Source organism: Rhea americana, unplaced genomic scaffold (assembly GCF_003343005.1).
Source record: "Rhea americana isolate MKP2758 unplaced genomic scaffold, rheAme1 scaffold_42, whole genome shotgun sequence".
NCBI lineage: Eukaryota > Metazoa > Chordata > Aves > Rheiformes > Rheidae > Rhea > Rhea americana.
The window spans coordinates 1,349,938-1,375,651 of NW_028186557.1; the positions used below are offsets into that span (position 1 = coordinate 1,349,938).

The following is a 25,714-nucleotide window of genomic DNA, read 5'->3' on the forward strand; positions in this document are numbered from 1 at the left end:
AGCTTGGACATGTATATATGTAAAAGTTGAAGTGCTTCAAATCAGGAAGGATTCTGGAAATGACAAACTGCTGGAGATTTTAAATTTTCTCTCCTATACCCTGCTGCAGGACATAATGATTACATATGCCCAGCTACAAATCAGTGCACAATAGATAAAAACAGGCGCAAAAGCTGCCAGGCATGCCGACTGCGGAAGTGCTATGAAGTGGGAATGATGAAATGCGGTAAGTTTTTAATGTGTTTGTGCATGCATTGTTTGCTTGAATTTTGTCTTCCCCCCTTTCAGTAATTTTGTACAGCTTCTAATGCTTCCCCTCTGCCCTTGGAATCCTAAAAAGCCACAACAAGTAATTAGAGCAAGGTTTAAGCTGGCTTTATAGGAATGAATGCACTGATTCTTAAGGCAGAAAAGACTGTTTTAATTTGAGAAGAAAACCTGGGGGGGAAAAATAGGGAATAGGTAAAATGCAGGAAAATCATAATACTTCTACCACGCTTTGCAAGGCTGGTTTGCTTGCATGCTACATCCTGCCAAACTTCAACCCAAGAACTGCTGCTGCCTGAGCCTCAAGTTAAACTGAAATCCCTTCTATTACGGGAGAAAATGAGCCTGTACTGTGCTCTGTGCTGGTTGAATGTGGTGTAAGAACAGCAGCCCTGCATCCGAGCAATAGTTCAATTAGCCTAGTATCCTACCTCCGGTGGTGGCCAAACGGGAATGTCTAAGGAAGAGTGCAAGAATGAGACTAGCACTTAGTGAAATTTCTGTTGCAAAATCCCAGCTTCTAAAAATTAGCTGTTTGGACTTCATGGTCTAGAAGAGGTTTTGTGTATTTAATAAATTTAATCCTGAAAACTTTTAGCATCTATAACACTCCATAGCAAGGAGTTCTGCAGCTTAACTAAATGTCATATGAAGAACCAGCTCTGGTTACCTGTTGTCTGAGGTGGGAGAGGGAGTACTTTTTGGGTGTTTGTGTGAGTTTGGGGTTTTTCTTGTTTGTTTCTTTTGAGCAGGCTACTTTCAGTTGGTGCCCTCCATCCCTTTCATCGAAAGAAGTAGTGTCAACGCACATTTGTGCTCACTTCACCACTCAGCCTTTTCTCTTACTCCTCTCTTGTACTTACACTTCTGTGACTTCACTGTAGTTCTACATTAAGATGATAGTTAAAAGGTTACTGTTAAGATGAAAATATCTTAGAACATGTTTTAATATCTAATGTATTTTCATGGTTAAGGTTTGTTGCTGTTTCTTATAATTGTGTCAATGTACATGAGAGAAATAGGCTAGGAAAGCATCACATAAGAACGCTGGAGGGGAAGGGACAAAGTCACTGTGCCTAGTCCTCTGTGATTTGCAGGCATGCATCTCATTTCATTCCATTTAATGCAGATACCTGTTTACATTTCAAAGCTAGGCAGTGTTTTCACCCTTCCACTGCTTTGATCAGAAGGCTGTTTGCAGAATATTATTTTCTTCATTAGGAATGTTCTTCTGAATGCCAACCTGCATTTATTGCTGGACAATTAATGCCCATTGGTGTTGTTATCTTGTAGTTGTATGTGGTGGTGTTATCTTGTAGTTTAGAGGCTCTTCTTCTCTTTATTGTTAACACTGTAATTGTACTTACAGACTACAATCCTATCCCCTCACCACCTTTGTTTCATTAGGTTAAATATACCAAGTGATCTCCCCCTTCTTGTAAAACAGGAAGGTACTCAGACCCTGGAAGTTTAGGTAGCTTCTCCCTCAGTGTGCTCCAGGCTGCAACGGTCTGTTTTGCATATCGATGGCCAGAATTTTGCAGGACTCCTGGGAACTCTCCTCAGGGTAGTAGCATTAATAATTACCCCCTCCTGCTGGGGGTGGGGGGCTGCTCTACATGCAACCCAGGATCCTGTTTGCTTTTTCCTGGTTGCATCCCACTGGCATTTCATAATCGTTCCAGGAGCAGCTGTCATCCTTACAGCCTCCTTGTTCACTTCCAGCTGATAACTCCAACCTCAATTGTTCCCAGTATTATTTTCATACTGCTGAAGTACATCTTGTTTCTATTACTCACGTCGGCTCGCTCTTTCTGTAGGAAGTTTCTGTCTGCCTCTGCACTGATGATGCATCTCAGCTTTAGCAGAGTATTTCATTAACATGCTCCTAGCTATGCTTGGTGCTGGCTGCCAGAAAGAAAAGCCTTACCCTTGCAGATGTGACTTCCTTTGAAAACCTTACTTTCTGAATAGTGTTGCTCTCTCATTTTTCATCTTTATGACACAGAATTTTACTGAATGTATAAGTCTTTCCAAGAGTGGTTTCCAGCTTTCAGTATTAGAGCTGGAGGGTGTTCTGTAAAGATTGTTTCCACTGTGATATTAAAAGTCTGTCCTCCACAGTATTTCCCATAAGTGAATCTTTTTATTCTAATTGTCTGTGGAGTCCTGGGTTGTGATTAGAAATTATAGACACTGTGGTATTACAAGGAATAAATAACGATAATATCTGCTTATGTTTTAGCCTGTGTTCCTTTTAATCTTTTCACATATCCATAAAAAATTCCCTTTACAATAATGAGTATTTATTGGACACTAATGACTTTGTGAGGCCAGAAATGATGCTTTGAAATTTATAAATGTGCTCATTTGCTAGTTATAATAACTAACAGGAATTTTATTTTTAAATTAATTAGTATTCAGAATAGTAGTGTTGAAATTTGAGAATCTTAAGAATTTAATTTGAGAGAAAGGAATATAAAAATTTCATGCTTGCTAATCAGGCCTGAATTGTCTCAATTACCTGATGAGTTAAGAGACGTCTGTGAGTAAAGCTGATGCATGGACACATGGTAGCCAGTGTTTGACAGACAGTTAAACCAGACAGATTTTAAGACTGTACTTCTTGCATAAAACATAAATGCCATTTCCTGCAGAGGCCGTTAGAGCTATGCTTTAATACCCCTTTTTTACTCCAGAAAGCCATAAAAGAGTACATTTATTCTAGAAAGCCATAAAAGAGTACATTTTCTCCTTAATGAAGGCTTTTTCCTAGTCTCTCTGTTCCTTTCCTAGGTCACTCAGTGAATGTATTGGTTCACATCTGTTAAAACTCTGGACAGTATAGAATGCTTCATTAAGTGGATATTAGCTTGGTGGAGACTTGTTGTCCAGCAGAAGTGATAAAAGAGCCTCAATTACTGCTTTGCAAGTTTAGGAAAGCTCTTCATAAGCTTTACACCATTTGCATCAAATCTTTAAAACTCTACTTTTGTATATTTTCAATAGACATCCTAGGAAAAAATGTGTGTGTGTGTGTGTGTGTGTGTGTGTGTGTGTGTATAGGGGTATGTTGTTGTGTATAAATGTGATTGGGTAGTATGTGCCCCTCTAAAACAGTAGGAGGCAGTAGGAAAATACTGCTTTGCAGTTTCCTTGTCTGAACTTCTCTTGGACATCACTACATTCATAAATATTGAGAAGTCAAGTTAACAAGTCCATGGAGTTGGAGATATTTCTGTGGAGGCTAGGTTAGGGGTGTTTTTATTGAAGTGAAAATGGATTTTCTTACTGGATATACCATCATTGCCAAAAGCACAATGAAAGTCTTAGAGGCTGTATCTGCACAGTTCTCTGTAAGAAGCCTGTATAGCTTACTGTTTCAGTTGAGAAAGCTATTAAACAACAAAATTTTGGTATCAGGAGCAATCTGGAACAAGGAAAACAGAATTATTGCAGATAAATTAAAAGTAAATTATGCCCAGCAAACTCAAATAAAATGGATCAGGGTAAAATGGAACTTTTTTGTAGCTTTCTATTATTTACCTTRGGATCCTGAAATAGGCTTAGCTATTTGCCCAAGGCAGTGAAGAAGAGGGGAGTAACTTCATCATTCTGCTCTAGCCACTCTGGTAGTGATATGCTGGTACTCATCTTTCTCGCTAGCAGAGATTCAAATAGACCTTTTTCCTTAATGAGTCTTCAGTTTCTTGCTTGGACTAGATTTWTCTCTTKYTTTTTYTTTTCTCTCTCTCTYTCTCTCTYTTTTTTTTTTTTTTTGTGTGGATCTTTGTTTCTACAAGTGCTAGTTCCTAATATGTTGAAAATGTCCCAAAGATACAACTCCTTTTTTAGGTGGAGTAGGGGGTAAGGGGCCATACTAAAAAGTAATGGATAAATATCTTCCTTGAATACTGGCGTCATTCCTTAGGTTTGCATAAGGAAAAAGAGACAACTCAATGGGCTGATATGAGTTGTCAAGTTCAGGATTTAGCTCTCTTTCTCTTGTACTTAACTGTTGAGTGCAGTTTCTAGATAGTACTTTGAAATGCTGTAAATCACTTTGCACACAAAGTGAATTGGAAAAAAATATTTTGTGATATTCTCTGGACATCAGATGTATTAATTGTACTTGAGCTGTTACAGAAATTACTGTAATTTCAGCTCGTGTTCTGCTGAGTATGCCCGTATTCATAAAGCAGACCTCCTGAAAAAGAAGCTGCTGTCTGCTATAGACACAGGAGAATATTTGCATTTGCTTTCAGAGGTGATTTGAGTGGTAATCATTTACTAATGCTTACTGGAGAAGGGCAAGTTTTAAGCTCAGACACTTCCAAAAACTGATTATAATATATTCAACAGTAGAATCTGCAGGTCCCGCTGAACTGGTTAGCAGTTGCTAGGGACCAAAATCAATATTAAGAGAGTTGCGTGTCTGGTAGCTGTCCACCATATCAGGCAGCAGGTTCACCTGCCAGAGCACAGGTTCAAATGATTTGTAAACCAGGAGTTACTTTAAAAATTCCTTGCTTCACTGCCAATGATACGTGTTGTGATTTGTCCATGGAAGAGCGAACAGCAGGCTCGTTTTAATGACTTCTTGGTGTGACTTATTTCTTATGTTCTTGTGATCATTTACCTGTATGGCCTATGATACCGTAACTAGAGGTTTCACCCCTGGTCCAACCTTCTCAGCTGAGTACAGCTATTTTCATGTGCTAAGAATAGCTGTAAATCAGAAGAGTGCTGTGGGAATGCGGGATTTGATCATTTTATGCACTTCTCCAATTGCCCGAATTAATTTCGTAGCTATTTCTCATTCATAAAGGTTATTTAGGGAATCTGTGGTAAAGCCAGAAAGAGTCTCTAAGCTGAGATATTTTAAGGATTTTATTGATGTGTCTTTGCACAGATTGATTCAGATCTCCGTGTCTAGGTAAGCCAAACACTAAGTTGATTTATAGTTATTTATAATATATAGTTTTATAAACATTTATACATGTGTTTCAAATGTTAACAGGTGTATAAGTAGTATTTTCTGTCCTGCATAAATTTTGGATTTAAATAAATGCACAGAAGCTCTTTTACATTGTTTAAATGGCGCTTTAATTAGAAAGGCTGTTACTGCTTGAAATGTCAATTGACTAGCAAGCTTAAAACACTGTGTTTCCGTAACTATGTAATCTTGTAATGCATGCTGTCTTTTATTTTGTTTGTATTTCAAAAAAAAAATTAAATGGTATCTCTTTACTTACTGAGGAGCTGTATGGGTTTTTTTTGTGAGCCAGTCAATGAATCAGGCTTTTCCTGCTTTGACAGTATATGATAATTAAACCAAATACAAGCAATAATTCAATATCCTGCTTTGTATTTTTTCTCCACCAACTATATATAAGTGTATGTGTATTTAGTAAGAGAGGTTTTTGTCATGATTCTACTAGTTTGTTTTTTCTGCACTGGAGATGCGATTATACAAGCTGATTTCTTCTTTTTTTTTTTTTTTTAATAGACTACATGCTACTACTTCAACAGAGGTACTCGTTATCTATGAAATTTGGTTTAGTTGAATAACTTCAAGTAACTTAAAGGGACTTACTACTTCCCAGTAATAACCCTCTAGTTATTGAGACCTTTCATTCTGTCAGTAAACTTCACAACCAGGGTTGAATTGCTGTAAGGTAGAGTATGGAGCACAGCTACTGAGATTAAAATTGCACAAGAGTGGAATAATTAGAACAGAATGCTGGACTCTTTACTGAACTTTACTGAATTCTTTGATCACTTTGTTGTGCAGTTATTTTATGGTTAAGCTACAAAGTGTTATTTGAAAGACTTTACAGCCGTGATATTTTGAAAAGATAACTCGGTGCTCAGCCCCAAAGGCCTGATTCTGTTTTCACCGTGTGGGTTGCAGCACAGCAGAGTCCAGAACACCTTAGGACAATTAACCGGGGTGTGCTGAGTCCTGCCGGAGCTCTTAGCTCGCTTCAGTGCCAACTAAAATGAATTGAACTGCAATCAGCTGGTTGCAGGTGCTTGTCTGGTCTCCCCTTCTTATGGCCGAAGTGTCTAAACTGCTGCAATTTCTTCCTCCTTGTGTCATTGAGCACTTCTTTCTATCCATAGCACCCTTCCTCTCCCCCCATCCCAGCCATACCAGTCCTTTTTTGGACTTTCTCATTTTGGAAGCTGGCCCTTCAGTTAGCTGAACAACTTTGATACATTTAAATTAACGACTGCTGTTCTTCATGCATTTTCTTTCTTGGTGCTTCACATGTCCACCAGGTACGGGAACGTAAAAGTTACAAATGTCTTGAAGCAGTTGGTATTTTCTGACAGCTCTAGAAAATTACTTCCCCTACCCTTCTCTCTACAGTTTTTAGGCCCTCTGTGCTCTTTTGGTTGTTTTGTCCTCAAAGATACTAAAGTTCAATGTGCTTTGGCTTTTTATGCGACCTCTGTGAAGTGTTGCTTTCTGCTTTAGTTCCATTCCCTCCTTGGAGGCTGCAGTCTTGACCATACCTGTTCATATAGAGGTCAGATCCATTAAATCTCTCTGTAGATAAAGCACCCTGATACCTTAGCATTTTGTGGTCTGTGTCCAGCTGTTGTACTTTTGATCCAGTTGCTTAGGTCACTTTTGACCTTTCCTCTTTGCTATCCCTGCTGGAAAATATTTACATACCCTTCTGTGCGTGACATGACTTCAGAGCAGTATGCAGCCCGCTGTGCCATTGTAATGTCTTTCTGAAGCTGACAGAGCACTTCAAGATCTTCCGCTTGACCTTCGTGCATTAGTCCAAAATAAGGCTTAGCACAGAGTTTTACGTCATCCATGTTTCTTTACAGAAATTAGTCTACACCTCACTGTCCTTTGAATCGCAGAACAGGAAGGATTTGTCAATACTGATGGTTGAAGAGATTTGCTTTGTGGCTTGTGTAGTTCTGCAGGTGACCTTTTGTGGGGTATCACCATCAAGGTTCATTTCCTAATTTTTCCATTAGATACTGTCTCCAGCTCTGATTTTTCTCTTCTGGAATGTGATCTGTTCTTGACTGCTCTTCTCCTGGCTGCTCTGCAGCTTCTTCTAGCTAGATATCTTTAGCTAAGCTAAAGATATTTGGGTTTCAAATCATTAATTGTTTCTCCTTGATCCATTACTTATGCAAATTGCCTGTCAGTACTCAACCTACCCCATCACACTCATATTCCTTTTAGGGACACAAAGACATCCATTCAGTGGTGCAGACTTTAGGCTTGTATTTCCAGCTGATAACACGAGGTGTTTCAAATGCCTGGTTCTACAGAGATTCCTTCATAAACTTCCTCCATGCCCTAGGACTGTGCTTTGAACCAGATTTGCTTATCAGTCTTCTCCAGTCTCTTGGTTTTCCAGGTAAAGGAATGCTGCAATGTTCAGAGCCTCTTTAATGCCCATTCTGTGCCATCGTACATCTGAGATGGTTCACTGAGCAAGCAGTAATGCCAGGGTTAAGTTCTACATCCTTAAAGTCCTGGCAGATTCTGTTAGTCCTTATCCCGTGTTTTCAGTGCCTTCAGGTTGTACCTGACTGGCCTTTGCATCTCATCCTTCTCACAGGTTAATGTTAAATGCTTGACAGCTGTCGAAACTAAGAAAGAACTGACCTGACAAGCCACCTCATTTGAGCAACCTCCACCACAGACCATCTGTATTAGCTCAGTGTCTTATTTATCAGGACCAAGCCTTGTCAATGGCATCTTAAACTGATTTCACATTATCCACCCTGCCTCCCCCCTTTTTTTTAATTGGGTCTCAGTTTGAACCTCTTATTTTACTGACTGAATCTGAGAGCCAGAATTGCAGTGTCTGGTTAGACTGTAGACAACTCATGGTCCATATAACTCTGGTGGATGTGGGTGAAGAGTGTTATGAGTTGAGGACTCCAGTAGCTAGAGAAAGGGAGACTGCTGCATTACCGTATGCCTCGGTCCAGCCAGCAGCAGAGCCAAGCATGCCCATTAGGCACACATACATACAATGCACATATACACAGCCAGTCACACAGATCATCACGGACAGAAAACACAGCACTCATGCAAACACGAAGAGCAAAGTGGCTCTGGTTGATYAGGATTAAAGCCAGTAAGTGGAAAGTAATTATGTATATACATTATGGATCCCTTCAGTACCTGGGGTTAGACTGACTCAGTCTGTCAGTTAGCTGACCCCTGCCTCCCTAAGTGTCCCCAGTTGCTGGCACTGGGACACATGAACCTCCAAGGTCAGCAGCACCACTCCAGTTGCTGGTACTGAGACTTCCTCCCATACAGATGGACACAGGAAGAGATGTGCACAGTATGGGACCCTTCAGTAATTGGCTTTAGACACTCAGCTATTCAGTATCTGGTTCCTGCGTCCTCTAGTTTCCTGTCTGCCTTGTGCAGGTGTGCACACACATGTGCAAACAGATCTCTCTGGCAGCTGGTCCAAACCTATGGCCTTAGCAGTAGCTGGCCTGCAGATCTTGTGATCTCTTTGGTAGCTGGTTTGGACCTTCTAGACCTTTCAGGTGAACTGGAAGGCCTTTCCCATTGACTAGCTGGTGCATGTCACATCCATACCACAGACTGATCATTCTTGTATCGTAGTGCTGGGAATAGCTAAGTCAGGGTGCTCTTTTGCACCAGGTAGGTTATTGGGGTTCCTCCACCTTCATTGTTCCTCTGATTCTTTGTTTTTATGGAGATAAGCTTTTAATTACATGACCTAACAAATAACAACAATATTCTGTGACTATAGTGAAAAGCCTTTAGATAATGCTCCAGAAGGTTTGCTGACTGCAATAACATCAAGATAGCAACACTAAATGGAAGGATGCTTTTATTAAATTTGTTACAGAATTGAAATCAAATGAGGCAACCTATTCCTCTGATCTAGGATTTCATAGTTTCTATGTATGCAATAATAAATATTGGTTTGATACAGATTTACAGTAGCACAGACATAATTTTACATATGACAATTCAACCTTTGAGTATCATCTCTCAGTAAAAGTGTTGATGACTAGCACAAAAAAATTGACTTTTGTGTGATTTAGAGGGCAATTCAGTTGTGATATTAAAATGTTAAATGCTGGAGCATTTCAGTCTGATGATCTATTTAGAAACTTAGTAGTTTCAAAATGTCCTGCTTTTTAATATGATAAAATCTTCTGCATTACTTACTGCTAGGGATTATTTGTAAATCAATAAACATACCTCTTGTTATGGATTATGCTAAGGGAGTAAGGGGAAGAGAAGCCATGGCTGAATGTTTTAGCAAATCCTGCAACCATATTTTTGAAGAGGCAGAAATATACTCTTCTTGGGATGGGAGGGAGGTTAGGCACTTTCCATGGCAGCTATTCAAGAACAAATAACGGTGATCCCAATGATAATAGAGAGAGTGAGAGAGTCAAAGAATGTTTGCTCTTCTCCTAATGAGCTATAAATTAACTCTTGGAATTTAAAAGCTTTGTAAACCTGACTACTCTGTGCAAAAGCATTCTGCATGCAGCACTGCAAAACCGGGCTCACGCCTTCTGGATGTACCAGATCTGAATTCACATCAGGGAAACTCCCCCTGGCTTAACAAGACACAGGGAGAAAATGGGCTACGTCTTGGGAAAGTCCCTAGTTGAACACCCGCTTGGCAGTGAGGTTCGACTGTGCTTCTGGCTGAGGCATTTACTCTGTATCGTTGCTCAGACTTTCAGAACTCTTTTTTTTTTTTTTCTTTTTTTCCTTTTCTTCGGTTTACATCTAAAGTCAAATTTTAAAACAGAAATAAACAGCTATCTTTATTTACATGTAAAGACACAATTTATCTCCTGTTGATGCTAATGTGAATTTTCCCATGAACTTTTAAAATTAGTTTACTGGAGTTCAAAAATAATTTTTTTTTTTTAAGTAATATTTTGTTTAGTAGAATAAACAAAAACCTCAGCCAAAGTCAGTGGAAACAAGGTTAAGTCAATGCTGAATGCTTTAGGAATTTTGAAACTTTATTTCAGTATTAGATCATTCAATATTAGAGGGTATTTTTGCTTCCCCCCAAACATTTGGATTTGTATAAGGCAACACAGAGAAAAAAATACCTCAGTGTAATCATGTACATCTTGTCTCAGGCTCAAGAAGAGAACGTTGTGGGTATCGGATCCTGCGCCGCCATCGTAGTTCAGAAGATCAAGTGCATTGCATTGGCAAAGCTAAGAAATACAGCGAGACGGCAACCCGTGTAAAAGAGATCCTCCTCAGCACAGTCAGTCCAGAGCAATTTGTTTTAACTCTACTTGAAGCTGARCCTCCCAATGTGTTGGTGAGTCGTCCCAGCAAACCATTCACAGAGGCCTCCATGATGATGTCCCTGACAAAACTGGCAGACAAAGAGCTGGTTCATATGATCGGTTGGGCCAAAAAAATACCTGGTAAGAATTTCAATCCTTTCTTGTTTATAGTGTTCAACACTGTTACCTTAACATACTGTACTCTACCCTGAAGTAATAGCATGAACATTTAAGCTTTGTATTCTAAAAATGTAATGGACAATTTTTTTGTTCTCAGTAATTCATCTGAGAGTATTTAGACAAAAGACCTTGCCCATAATTTGTTATCTACTGTGTTAGTGAAATACTTGCTCATAAGATAAAAAGCATACTTAGTGTTGCATGCAGTTTCCACCTCATCAGCTATAAATCCTTTATTAATCTAATTACAGAAATTTCATAAAAAAGGATGGTACGCAGATTGTTATTTTGAAAAAAAAAAAAAGACTAAATTCTTTCCTTGAACCCTGATGAAAGGTTTCTGTTACGATTGATGAAACCTGACGAAGATTGTCCAAGCACTGAGTGTCTGTAATTGCTTCAGCTAACATAGTTACTTCAGAAGAGCATCAGATTGCTAAGTGGGGAATAGTATTGATCTCAGAATTTATCGTGTGCTCTCCTTCAAAACAGAAATCAATGGGGATGCTTTTGGTTGTTGGCAACATAAAGAACGTGCACTAAAGTACAGCTGCGTGTGTTATAACCTGGAATGTCTTGAGTGTGGCCATAGTGTCGTGGCAATCGGCCATTTCTCTCCTTACAATCAAGAAGTAATTGGTCAATATCTGAAGGGCCCACAGTTAAAGCAGCCAGAATAAAGAATAAAAGCTAGAATAAAAGCAGCCAGTGCATAGAGAAGATAATTGGCAAACTGTGCAGAAAAACTTGCTGGAGGGCATAGACTAAACTACAGACTATTGCTCTTTAGCAAGAGCTAAGGTGACGAACTAAATAATAGCGAGCTAAAAGAAACTTCAAACAATTGACAGAGATGTAGCAGCATGGAGCTTAATCCTTAGCTTTGGAAAGAGAACTTTGCTAGAAGTGATCCCTCTGCCAGTGTGTACTCTGTATGGCCAATGTGTCCTGCAGTGCACCCGGTAGTCCTAACCTGATGTCCATCCATACTGAGGAGACAGCATGCGATGGCTCCTCTCTTGGATTTTCTGCTGAGGGCAGCCAGCGCGTGCTGGCAGAGTGGCATGCCCGCAGGCCTTGTCATGGTGTGAGCGAGCGAYTGTGCACTGTGGAGGACACTCACTCCTGCCTGAATACGCATCCAGGCAGGCTTGAAATTAWTTTTTACATCTGATGATGAACTGTGTGCTCAGTACAGAAGACAGGTTTGGTGGAGACTATATCGTTAAACTAAGAATTTATGAGTATGGAAGCATCTCCTCTTTCAGGTCTGGGTAGAGCGGTTGGAGATGTTGCCAACTCCAGCTATTGGGCACCATCTCCTAGTTTCAGGTTACAATCTCTACTGCTCAGCCACTGTGTTGGAGGGCTCAGGTGTGGTGTCTTGACTGCGCTGCCGGGTGCTTGCAAATTCCTGTTCAGCTGCTGCACTGCTGGGAGAAGACACTTGCACAGTATGAGCATCTGAAACCCTATAGCCACTTGCAAAGGGACAGTGGGTTTTTTGCCGTTAATGTGGAATATTTCAAGATAAATGCCCAAATCCTTAATTCTTTTTTTTTCCTGGTTTAAGAAACTCTGAAAAGGAAAATAGTTAGAAAGTACTAAGTAATGTTTGTTAGTGTATTTTCCTGTCCAATCAGAAATATTGGATTGAAAGGTACCATTTCTGAGGACTCTGTGCAGTTCTGTTAATCTGATAGGAAGCGAATTGTGTGTGTGTGGGGGGGGGGGGGAACAGGAAAAACAGTCTTAGAAAATTACCTCATCTTAACAAATTTTGAYTGAAGAAAAAGACTTTTTCTTTTTGAGGTGGGTTCTTATTTCTGTTTCCTTGAACTATGACAATTTTTTTAAAAAAACAGAGTCAGACAAATCAAAATAATTTTTCTGAAGCATGTGTTGGTTTAAAGAAAATGCATGTGTTGGTTTTATATCAGAGTCCAAACAAATGCAGATTTTTACATTGCTCACTTTTAATTTATTTTCAAAATATGTCAGACATCAAGCCTTTTTCTTGGCAATAATTGAATTGGATGAAGAAAATCTGTTGAAATTATCAAAACCATTCAAACAGTTMTGAGGAATGTGGACACTTATCACGTATGTTTGTTTTTTCTGATCAGTTGTGTTACGTAGAAAAGAAATAAGCATATTTTAGAACAGTGCCAAAATGAGATGTGATGTTTAATGTGTTCCCATTTATAATTAATATTACCATTTAACATGGCAGTTAGAGCATTTACTTGAATGTGGATTTATTTTTTTTCTTTAAAATAACCATGATGACTAAAGCTCAGGACAAAAAGATCACAATTTTAAAAAGTTCTTGCCAAGAATTAATCATCTAGATCTATGCTCCAGTTCCTGGAGGTAAAGGCTTTGAAAAAAAATAAGAGTTCTCTGCCAATGGCCTAGTAAGCACTAATTTTATATTCTGTAAAGCTAATTGTAAAGATATTTGCTTTTATATAGCTGGATAAGAAGCCTGTTTTCAATTTCAGATTATTATTGGATATTATTTTGATGCTGACCAAACTTGAAAGAAAATCTCTTTGTTTTTCCCTATATTATATATGGTGATTTTAGCACTGCCTTTTTCCRTAAGGGGAAAGATAAATATTTATCTCTTTTCCCCTTATAATTTAATATTTAAAGACTTCCTTTTGTTTTGAGTCTTACTCTGTGGCTGTATTTTTTACTGTACTTTCAGCGCAAAGGATTGTATTTTTATTGTTGCTCGGCAAAACAGTAGTTGCTGCCTAGCTTTGTTTCTCCTAAACTTCAAGTATTTTAATCCTAAATTATCTGAAGGCAGGATRTATCTTCTATAATTGCCTTTTACTCTGATGACCTTGTCTAACAGAGTTGAACATAATTCATAGCTGCAACTGTATTGCTAGAGGATAAGATGTTGTCATAATATTGAAGTTTGGATCCATTATGCAACTTAGTTTGTTGCTGGCCAGAGCAGCGTGTCTTTGGAGAGTCGTTACACATCCAGCACAAGTTCCTTCTGTGCTACAAAATGCTACAGCATTTTGTCTTAGTCATTTTTGATCAAAAGATTAGGTCTAGAGCACATGACTTAAAGGATATGAGCTGTAGAAAGTTCTGACTAGTTAAATGTGCTCTGCACAAATGAAATGAGACTTTGAACACTGTGCTAGGAGCTGTTGCAATGATGGGCCATCTTCAAGCTTGGAAACAAAAAGCTGTTCTGAAGAGTTAGGGCAAACTGCTTGTGATAGCTGTGCTCGGTGTTCATAAATCACACTGCTGGTGCTGGTCATGCTTATTTAGACGATGATGTCTGGAATAAAACTGGATGTTTAAGTATGTGCAGATTGCATGTTGTGGCTTGCTCTGACATCTAGCTCAGCTGAGGCTGTTTTTAAACCCAACAACTGGTTGTTTATGCTAGAGGAATCAGCAGGAATGCACACACGTCTGCTTTAACGTTTAGTTAAGACAAACTTCTGAAATGTCTTTGAGCTGTTATTTCTCARGGAAATGGCACTGTCAGTTTAAGCTATTCACACTTCCAGGATTATGTTTCGAAAAAGACTTTTTAAGTTATGAGAGTTTGGGTCTGGCAGATTACCTGTTGTTGGCAGTGAATTCTATAGCAAATTCTATGAAGTGAAATCCATGAGCACAGCTCATGCGTTCCTCTTTACTGTCCTCATAAAATGAATACGGATATTGATATTGAAAGGTAGGCCCTTTGGGCCCTGATAAGAGAGACTGTGTGTTACTCGGTTTGTATTAACATAGGGATGTTACGGACTGCCTTCTAACAAAGTAGTTCAATAAAACTAAAATATATGGAAATACAAACTACTGAGGGCAAATTCTTTAAGAGAGCAAACACAGTATGTGGTTTTTAAGACCTCAGACAAGAAACCCATGTCCCRCAGTCTGGTTGCATAATGACTTTTCACTTTTCAGCATCATAGATGCTAGCTCATCTAAAACTGAAGCACCTTTCCTAAGAGACACATCTTAAGCATCTCTGCTTTGAAAACTGGCATGAGCTTGATTTTGAATGCAAGTGAAATTAACAGGTCGATTCATTTGATGCTATTTTCATCATTTTAGGCTTTGTCGATCTCAGCCTCTATGACCAAGTAAGGCTTTTAGAGAGCTGCTGGATGGAAGTTTTAATGGTTGGTCTGATGTGGAGATCAATTGATCACCCCGGAAAATTAATTTTTGCACCAGACCTTGTTCTAAACAGGTAAGAGAAATATAATTTTTAAGAGCACTTCACATTAGCATATTTGAAGGGGGATGAACAGTGGGAGAAAGAGAAGTAAGTATTAGAGATGTTATTGATGTTTAACAATAGTGGTTACTTGTATTTGTAACAATATCATTGAGGTCCCACATGCTTCCAAGGGTGTAAAAATGCTAAGTGTAAACAGTATTGTTGAATAATGTCAATTTGTGAGTTCCTTAATTTGTTGAATGACATCAATTTATGAGTTCCTTAATTTCTATAGTACCCAACAGGGTGGAGTGCTACTGCACTTTTAACTGATCTTGTTGTTGTTCCTTCTGATCGAGGTCTCTAGATGCCAAAACTTTAGATACATTATTAAAATACGGTACATTGTCAGTCAATTTCTCTCAGATTTTCTTCTCCTTCTCCTCAAAAAAGAACTAGACATAGTATCAGGCCATATTTGAATGAGGATCCACTTAGTGTTGCCTTATAGACAGTTTGTTGTGCACATACTTGTAATACTGTTTTTGAACAGAGATAAAGCAGAGTGTTCGCAAGTTTAAAAATTATTTCTCTATAGCATCGTGTACCATGAGGTAGAACATGGATTAATAAGGATGTTTTTCTACAGGCCCTTAGGAGGATTTGATCTAGGCTTCAAACTGATAGAAGTCACAGTAACAATCTACTCTCTTGGCTAGCTTTAAAATGTCTTGTAACCTTTTCAACCTGGAGAAATTCTGATCTATACCAGTAGCAGGATTTGAGCTCAATAATAAATATCATAGTATATATAGAAGGCAAAATGGGTTTGTAAGGAAAATAAATTTAATTTATAGAAGATTTGAAATAAATTGTGATTCACTCACATAAAATTCAGTGCAAGGACATAGTGGGTTGTTCAATGCAATGATCAGAAATTGCTGAAAATGTATGATACATTTAGTTCCTACGGGAGCTAATACATGCCAAATARAGCAAGCTTATTTAATAGATTCCTTTGTCACCACACGACAGCAGAATGGGAATGAGCAAGTATCTGGGCATTCGGTATTTTTTTTCTTTTGAAGACATGCTTATATGAAACTAGTTTGTAATTTGCTTATTTGAGCTATCTTAGCTCAACTTCAGATATATTCCCTACTTTATCTTTGTAAACAAGTACTTCTCTAATGTTTATGCCTATTTTGAAACTGGCAGTAGACTCTCCTCTTCCAAACCTTAAAATTCTCCCTTGCCATGAACGTRTAAGAAACTGAGCAATATTTGGGCCGTTACAGCTGCCTTGCTGTAAGGACTATGTGCTGTGCCTTGCTAGTGTGGTCCACCTGTGCCTGCTTCTTGGCCTGAGGGCTCAGCACCTCTACTGGGGGTCCAAGAGAGGAGCTGAAATCTTCACACCTCCTGCACTGGTGTTGTTGAGTCTGCCTCATCTTAAAAACTTTACAGAGAAAAATCTCTTATTACAGCCACTGTAAGAAGCATCTCTTTGAATGCCGTGTCACAGAGTTTAACTGCACTTTAAGTCCAGTACATTACAAAAAAAAAACAACCCCAACCCCTCCCCCAAACTAAACTGGAGCATAACTTTAGTGGTTTAAAATTTGTTGTTGTTTAATTTTAGACCCAGTGGGATGTCTTAGAGTTTTTCCCTCTTTTTTTTTGGATCAGGCACAATAAAGTATATCCTGAAACATTTCTGACCATTTTTCTGACCAGTGTTCATTTCTGAACATTTTCTAAAATCTGAATGGGGAAAGTTGCATTCAAAATCACCTGCAAACATAAAAAATACATATCTATTTAGATTTAAAAACCTATAAAGAAAAAGTGTTTTGCAGGTAGGTGTCTCATTGTTTCCAGAAACTTATTGGTGAATCTTTCTTATTCATCAAGTCCTTAGGCCTCTGTCAAATACAAATAGTGATGTGATGGCATTAATTCCCTGTGATACAAATCTGGMAAATGATTGAAGATGCTACTGTGCTCTGCACTGTACTACATAGTTTCAGACTAACTATCTAGAATTTCACTGGTGGTGAGGTTAAAGYCTCTTGTAGAAATGCAGTCATACTTACCTGTGGTCCAGCCTGTAAGCACTTTACAATGCTTTAAAAAGAAAATCAGTTTCTCAGAGGTGCTGACCATTTAGAATAGTGTAATTTTCAATTTAGATTTCATGATGTAACCTTTTGAATGCTCCCAGAGATGAGAGGAATAGGCCTTTTTTCACCTTTTTTATGCTATACTTTTTATCTGGCTGCGTCAGAGTTCCTTAAGTTTACATTTTTGGTAATATTTTAAATCTGTTTCCATAGGGACGAGGGGAAATGTGTAGAGGGAATTTTGGAAATCTTTGATATGCTCCTGGCCATGACCTCGCGGTTCCGAGAGCTGAAATTGCAGCACAAGGAGTATCTGTGTGTCAAGGCAATGATCCTCCTCAATTCCAGTGAGTATGCGGTTGCCTCTGACACTCACCAAATTGTACTTGTTATTTAGAGGGTGGCTGGGAAATCAATCTGTAGAAGTGGCAGAAATATCAAGTGAGATAAAGCCATTAAAAGAGAACGATAGGAAGAGGTTTCTAACTATCTATTTTTAATGATTTGTGCTCAAGAGATGACTAAGCTGTGGTGTTTGCTGGATTTAGGGTCTATATCTTGTTGTAAGAGCTGCATGAAAGATCCAAAGTCTGAGAGCTTCTCACAAGGTGTGGGGTTTATGACCCAGAGCAGGCTGTGGGTATGTCCTTTTTGAATGGTGTTGCCTTTTGATCCATGAGAATTTTTGCTCATATCTTTCTGGMTCCTGGGACACGTGTGATGTTGCTACACAGCTCCACAAGACAACCTGTAATTCTTAATTCTAGCAAAGCAAGTTACTCTACTGAGCAATGATTAATTGTATTTAAATATTCCTGTGTAATTGTGATCATTTGATAGAAATGACAAAAAGTACTCAACTACTCTGCAAGATGAATTTGAGAAGAGGAGCTTTGCTTTGCAACCTCTTACACACTCCTGTTTGCTGTGTGCATTTGTCACTCCTGTTTGCTGTGTGYATTTGTCTAGTTTTGGATAGTCTGCAGTAAAATCATAATTCTCCAGTACATTTTGTAAAGTTGTCAAAAAARCCCAAAACAAAATAACATCTGTATATACAGAGAGCATGCAGTTTACATCTACTGTTTTCAGCAAGAAGCCTCACTATAATTCTCAGGTCAGTTCTGAAGAGGAATAGTCCAGCTGTTATCCCACTTGTCTGTAGACAGACATCATGATTTTTAGCAGACAGCAAATCCATTCTTTTTTCTTTAAAAGAACAAGTTTTCTAGCCACATTTTTCTCATGCCTCTCAAAAAATCTCTCCCTTCCTCTCTCCCTATTCTGTTTCCCTTTGAAAGTTAATCTTTTAGTCCTAATTTTCAAGGTGTTTTGCAGCTCTGTCCTTCCATAGGTGTCTTGAGGTTTGGGGAGTTTGTTTGTTTGTTTTGCCCAGGTCCCTTCTCAGGTAAGCAGTACGGAGACCATGGCAGATTGAGTCAGTGAGCAGTGTCTCCCACCATCTTCTTCCTCCCTCCCTAAGATAGGGGAAAGAAGCCTTTTATTTCAGAGAAGAAAGTTGTTTTCAGCAAGATGGGATTAGATCAAGCATAATGCTGTAGTTCATAGTAGTTACCAAACCATAYGAAAGGAAAATCCGCTGGGAAATGGAGAATGCATCTACTTTCCCACAGACTCCTGGAGTGCAAGGCTTGGCTGGATTGAGGAGTCTGGCTGAGATCCTTGGGCRACTATGTTCACAGTATTGTTTTAGAAAGATCTGGGACAGTTATTAAGTACACAAATGATGTGGCCATCAAATTTAGGCAAGGGAATGTAAGATGGAGCTTGGTGGAGTACATGGAGCGAAATATTCATGTGTTTCTTTCCTCCGTTTAGGTATGTTTCCACTGTCAACAGAAGAACCTGAAAGCAACAGGAAGCTGCATCACCTGCTTAATGTAGTAACGGATGCTTTAGTGTGGGTAATCGCAAAGAGTGGGATCCCTTCACAGCAGCAGACAACTCGTCTGGCCAATTTGTTAATGCTACTCTCCCACGTCAGACACGCAAGGTAAATTTTGCAGAATGTATACAACTTCTTAGGTTTTACTGTTTACTACAACAGCAAAGTAAGGCTTGAACTTGGAGCTCTCCTGAGGGAGTCTGGGTACTGTTCTTCATACCTGTTCATTAAGACTTTCCTTCCTGGCAAGACTAAATAAGCAAGTGCTGACTCACGCTGAGAATGCTTTGTTGATATTAAAATGTTATCTTAACCATATTACATTAAATAATTCCTTTATAATAACACAAATTCAGCCCTTATAAAAATAACCAAACAACCAAAAGTCTTCTATCCCAAAGAGAATAGTCTCCTTCAAAACTGATTTGCAGTATGGAGGTATACCTCCATTTGAAGTATGGAGGTATACCCTGGGTTCCATGTTTATCCCAGACCAAATTTGTCATGTGTCCCAGGAGCAGTTCTTAGTTCTTCACTTCAGAACCACATCAGTTTTTGCCAAGTGACTTGTGTGGTACAGCCATACCACACTCCTGCTTTCCCTGTGAGAAGGAGCTCTCCTGCTCCCTTGTCAGCTCCTGGACCTTGTTGAATCCTCACCTTTGCTGGGCGTACTGCAGACTCTCAGACAAGGCCTCACCTATTGAGCAGGGCCCTGCAAACACTGCAGACACTTGACATCTAAAGTTGTCATCTTTAATTATTTCCCAGAGACTCACTGTTCACAAAGCTTTTTTACATCTTGGACATGGAGTGTGTGTCCAAGGAAGTCTTTGTGAGAGTCCTGGGGTGGGCTGCAGTGTGCAAACAAAAGATGGGCATATCTGAATTTGCATGGGGTCAGCAGTAGAGGGACAGCCACCTCTGATGTGGGCTTCCCATGAGAAAGGTTGGGAGCAGCAGGGCATGGACTGTGCCGGAGGCATCTTTTCGTAACTGGTTTGTGAACTGGTGGCAAGTTTRTGAACTGGTGGCAAGTTTGAGATCTAGCCCTACAGAAGCTTTCAGTACCAGCCACAACTGAACCTGCTTCACAGCTCTGAGGCACTGCTGTGATCTGAATGTCCACACCGTGGTGGGATACTGTCTCATGGTGTCGTAGGAGTGCTTGTCCTAGCATGGCACAAAGGTAATGAATCCTTGCACAATTTGTATTCTTTTTTATTGAAACATGAGTTCTTACRCTGTGCCTGTCTCAGCCAAAGTCTGGAGACTGCCTGTCGCAGTCTGTCCCCTTTACATTGATAGCTCTGGTCAGCCAGTTTCACTCCATTTTGGAAATAGCTGGTGCTCTCAACCTTAATTACCAAGTGATGCAGGATTCTCAAGGGCTGGGTGCAGGCATTCCTTTCCTTCTTTTTTTGCCATTAACAGGTTTGTAACTTGAGTTGCAGCAGAACCTAATTTTTTGAGAAACTTTGCCCCCCTCGCAGTCCAATCCACCAGGCTAGTCAAGCGTTGTCTGGCTGCCAGTCCTTCCGCTGGACATTGTCTGTATTGAGTGAGCAGTTTTCATTTTCAGCTCTCTTGACTGTATCTGAAGTGTGTATATATATATGTGCAACTGCTACATCTTGGTAATAACTAACTACTGTTAATCCAAATAGTGATACAGCCACAGTGTTCAAACTAACATGTCTGACAAAAAATGACTTTWAAATCCTGTAGCTGTCTGAGGGATCTAACACTGGGCAGAGCAGAGAGGAAATAAACTGSTAGAAGTTAACCACTGTGTTTTGGTGTCCATCCAGTCAGGAAAAGTAGATGGTTGCTGCAGCTACATATTGTAAATATGTCTTTCACATAAAGGTGCAGAGTGTGAATCTCCCATATTTACAATATTGAAGAACCATAAGGTTGGAAGGGACCTCTGGAGATCATCTAGTCCAACCCTCAGTGTAACCCATGCAGGAATTGAACCCGTGACCTTGGCATTAGCAGCACCACACTCTAACCAGCTGAGCTAAACCTGCCCCCTGCCCCAAGGTTTTCTCTTTGGCTTCAATAGGGCCAGAACATTTAAATCACTTTTTAAAGTCAGTTTGTGTGATGTAAAATGAACCTTGGTTCCCTAGACAGTGAAATACTTGGCCCCAAAGTGTCAGGGTGCTGTTAATAGTGTTGATAGTGCTGAGTGACCCTAGGGACTACAGSAGCTGAATCCTCTTAATTCCTAATAAAAAGAGCACTCTCTTGAAGCCATGAGAGCATTGTCCCTCCCTGCACTGTCAGACCTGGACCACTGACCTATTTTCTGTTCTCATTCACAGTAACAAGGGAATGGAGCATCTCCTGAGCATGAAGTGTAAAAACGTGGTCCCAGTCTATGACTTGCTGCTGGAGATGTTGAATGCCCACACTCTCCGAGGGCAAAGGAAGTCCCCAGTCACAAATCCTGAATTTGGCCCATTAGAACAAATGGAGACTGGAGATAGTCTGTGAAACGGGGCAGCCCACTAAATCCATCAAGACCTGGAGTTAAAAATGTGAAGCTTATTCAAAGTTATGGGAGAAAACAAAGCTACCGTGGTGAGACTGTTGAAGATTAGGTGACTCCAGTATGAGTCCTCATCTCTTTTAGATTTGCACATGGGTATCTTGGGAAAGGCTTGTGAGACACACAACTTTGTCCACTTTTCTGACATTATAATGGCTGCACTTTTATAGTGCCTTTTCTGAGACTCTCAAAAAGCACCTTATGATACTAAGCCTCAGAACACTACTGTGACAGAGGGAATTACTGCCTCTCCTTTTTAAAGGTAGGTGAACTGAAACAAAGAGATAAAGTGACTGGTTTAAGATGACAGAAGAAGCCTGTGTCGGGGTGAGGAGTCAGGTCCTAGGTCTCTTTCTCCCAGACCAATGCTTTTAAGCACTCASTAGGCTCTCTCCTCTTTTAGTATGAGGTTGTATGAAATGTACAGCTGCATCATTTGGGAGAGATTTGCCTACCTCTGTGTGCTGGTCACTGAGAAATATCTGCTTTGCAGTTGATCTAGATAAAGTGCCGAGATACATATACGGTGTGAAGGAGTTTCCTCTCTTCATAAATACACAATGGCTGCAAAGGGGATGCTTCATTTGAAGGCCATTCAGAATAGCTTCTAGGACCGATTGCGAGTCTCTTYGGAAGTGTTAAACCAAGCTTAAATTATGTTTTGTGAGCCTGTTCTTAACACTCGTGTTATTAGCTGTGTATAATTCTCCAATGCTTTAGGTGATGACCACACTGCCTGGTTATTTCAGTMAATGCTGAATGTTGAAATGTGTTTGTCTGTGAGATTGACATGTTGTTTTATATATTTATTAATGATGTTAAAGCTATTATAATGTTTAGGTACAAAAGGTTACTATGTGAACGTTAACTGTTGGCATTTGTGTGTGATCTAGTCAGGGCTTGTGAAATGAGCTAGAAACAAACCATCCTCGCTCCCCTTTGGGCTAGCGTGTGGAATTATGCAGTGCCCATCTGAAAGCTCTCGCAGTCGTCTTGCACGGGCACAGGAACGGATGGGGAGCTAAGCTATGACATGCCTTACCTGCTTCTGACAAGTTTACCACTTGCTTGTTTTCAAAGTGCATCACACCCTTTGCTGTGCTTTTCGTATCTTGGATAAGATCCCCCAGAGACGTGAGGGGGATGACTGTTCTGGGACTTCTGCTTCTTGAGTATAATGACTTGCTTGAATTTCAGTTACGATGTAGGTCTAAACCTCCTGCTGAGCTGATTTCTGTGTAAGATGCACTGAGCCAAAAAAGGAGAAGTAGCCTGGCCTATATCCTCAGTGAAAAGCATGATGGCATCTTTTGTTCTGASAACGGCCAATATTGCATTTTGCTGTGAGCAAGAATTGCAATCGCTGTAAATGGAGATGTCTAAATATTATCATCGATGCATATTCTGAGCTTTCAGATATGTTAAATTGGGTTCACACCTAAAGTCTATTTTGAGCCAAATAAGTCTTATAGATTAGGGACTTTGAGTATGCTATTTGCATACTTTGAGTATTATTCAAACTTTTGGGGTTGGTGTTTTTTGAAGCCAAGGACAATGCTTTTTTATAAGAGGGACATAAAGAGTTTTCAGTGAGTTACACAAATCTATAGTCTTGTTTTGATCTTGTACTGTACCAGATGCTGATGATGGTCTAAATTTTTACTAGCTACCTTTTTATTATTTTTAATAAAATGTAATATAGCAGTGTCCTTCTAAATGAATGTAATATTTACTACTACAAATGGAAGGAGAAAAAAAGTGTAAGTACAGTCTTGAATTCATTGGTACTTGCTCATTTTGAGTGAAGCAGATGCATTTCAGTGTTTCTTGGGCTTGATCACCTTTTGGCCTAAATGCCTGATGTATTATTCGTTCTTTGATTTTTCTTATCTTGTATAATCTTTTTTTTAATACAACTTTTCAAAGAAATGTGCAAGTGATTTCTTTTGTTTTGCTTTAAAAGTGCTGAATTTGTGAGCAATCTTGAAATAAACCTCTTCAAAAGAAATTGGGAAAGAGTGGATATAAATCTTAGTCTTAACTTCTTAAGGGAACTTTACTTTGCTCTGGACCAACTTTGTATAAGGGCAGTGGTGCAGATTCATGCCACACACGATAATTYGTACATGCTGCTACTAGCACAGTATAAATAGGAAAATGCTGTGATTAGGGCAGGTTTTTTGGTCTTACTAAGCATCGTTGTTTTTAAAGTTACTCATTGTGTTTTAAAATGGGCAGCAGCCAATAGCTGTTGAATCTTTTGATTAACTGAATTTATATTTGGACAAATAGAAGACGTCTCATTAAAATGGCACAGTTTATAAACAACTAGCTATATGATGAAATGAATGAACAAGAGTGTATTCATCTCTTGAGTAAAGTATGGGATTTATCATGGGTCTGAGTTGCGCAGGTTTTCTCAGATATTGCAATCCAGCTGTTGAGAGTGACTGTCTGTGCCAAGTCTGAAGAAAACTGTCACTATGCCTTTCAGCTAAAATACTGTGGGGCTTTCCCRTTTTCAATGTGAATGAGTGCAGTGCTGATGAACTTCAAGGGCCTGGGAGGAAAGAAGAAGAAGGGGGTATTTTACAGCTTTCCTTCACTGCTTTGCTATGGCATTTCATGCCATGTCCTACATCAGCTTCTGCTGCTGAGCCTGGACCTTGCCAGAGGTAGCTGTTTCTGCTTCAAGAAATTGTGCTGTGGTTCTGCAGTGTTCGTGGAGGTGAGCAGACTTGGCTCGTGTGGGAAGTCCAGCTGCTGCGGGTTTAAGAACCCCCCTGAACTTCTCCTTGTGTGCTGTCAAAAGCAGGCTGACACTCCTCTCAAGTGTGGAATTGAAACCAAGTTGTAAAACAGCCTTGATTTTTGAGAAATGAGGTGACTCTTGGATTACTTGAAACAGGTATGTGATACCTGATTTGTCTCCAGGAATGTTAGGTCTTTTCTAAACCTCCATGGCAGATTGGGCATTTTTGGTGCATTTGTCATATTGCCCATCAGAGGGGAATGTGTGTGGGAAAGATGTGTTGGGATGTTCTCCAGCAAGACAGTGCCTCATAGGCTGGGTTCTCCGATAAAGAGTGCAGCAAACTAAGACAGGTAGCTCACAAAGTATATGTTTATTTTTTAATAAATGTGCATATTTCCATGGATGTATCTGCTTTAGTTCTTTAATGGTTGAACGTAGATCCATATAGGGAGTATTCTCATGAGAAGAGAGCATCCTTTTTGGTGCTGGAGCCCTCTTTGCATGTTGGATATGAAAGACATTTGCTGTGTTTGTGTCTTTAGAGGAGGAAATCCTAAAGATACAATCAGTGAGTTGTTTCCTAGTCCTTTTTCTAACCGTCAGCAGTGATTAGACTCTTCTGAGGTAAGAATTTTTGTCTTGTTTAGCATTTACTGGAAAATGTAATTTAGAATTGCTTGCAGGAGATTCAAAATGTATATGTATAAATTGGCCTAAAAGGGAGTTCCATGTGGCAGCTGATCCTGAGGAGACAAGAATCACTTATGGCCATGGGCAAGACTGTGGTCYGACGGCACGGTGGGGTTGCTGCTGGATAGTCCTGTTGCATTTGGATCCTAACTATACAGCAAGCAAGCCTGAGCTTTCTTTATTAAACTGGAGTGAGTGGTTTTTAAAAGCTGGCCCAGAAAGCGTGCTTTGTGCATCCAAGGTTGTTCCTTTGTCCGGATGATAGAAAATAGTTGTGTATTGATGAAATAGCTGTTCTTCCGTAGGATGTGCTTTAACCCACATATATTAAAAATGTGGTGGTGATTATAATTCTATTTTGACTTTAGTGCAGAGAGCACACGGCAAAGATGGAAGGTGCTCTTCCTTCCTGCCCTTCCCCACCATCTCCAAGATAAGTGCCAAGGGGGAACAAGTTGTTCTTACTGTGGTAGATAAGATTAAAAACAAAGTAGGGGTTTGCATGGCTTCATTTTCTGAATGAGCAGTTTGAGATGCCTTAAAGTGAGTACAGTCTAACATCCTGTCACAGGAACTGCTGTTTTATAGGGCTGACTATTGATCTTCTTGCCAGCTCTTGGGATAGCAGGATAGCTTGTAACTGTTCTTGGCTGGTGTAAGGTAGCGCAGAYGAAGGACCGACTCAGTGTCTCCACAGCTGTCTGTATTCCCAGCCAGG

At 39.6% G+C, this 25,714-nt stretch overlaps 1 protein-coding gene across 1 annotated transcript in view; it reads left to right on the forward strand.

Moving 5' to 3' along the window:
- The window catches only part of ESR2 (estrogen receptor 2), a 33,486-nt gene extending 9,808 nt beyond the window's left edge, over window positions 1-23,678 (forward strand). Inside the window, exons 3-8 of the mRNA XM_085314988.1 lie at window positions 110-226; window positions 10,417-10,716; window positions 14,857-14,995; window positions 17,302-17,435; window positions 18,928-19,102; window positions 21,325-23,678. Of these exons, the coding sequence (XP_085171114.1) occupies window positions 110-226; window positions 10,417-10,716; window positions 14,857-14,995; window positions 17,302-17,435; window positions 18,928-19,102; window positions 21,325-21,496 (1,037 nt within the window). The 3' untranslated portion in view covers window positions 21,497-23,678. The remainder of the gene's footprint in view (window positions 1-109; window positions 227-10,416; window positions 10,717-14,856; window positions 14,996-17,301; window positions 17,436-18,927; window positions 19,103-21,324) is intronic.
- Window positions 23,679-25,714: the final 2,036 nt, after the last annotated feature.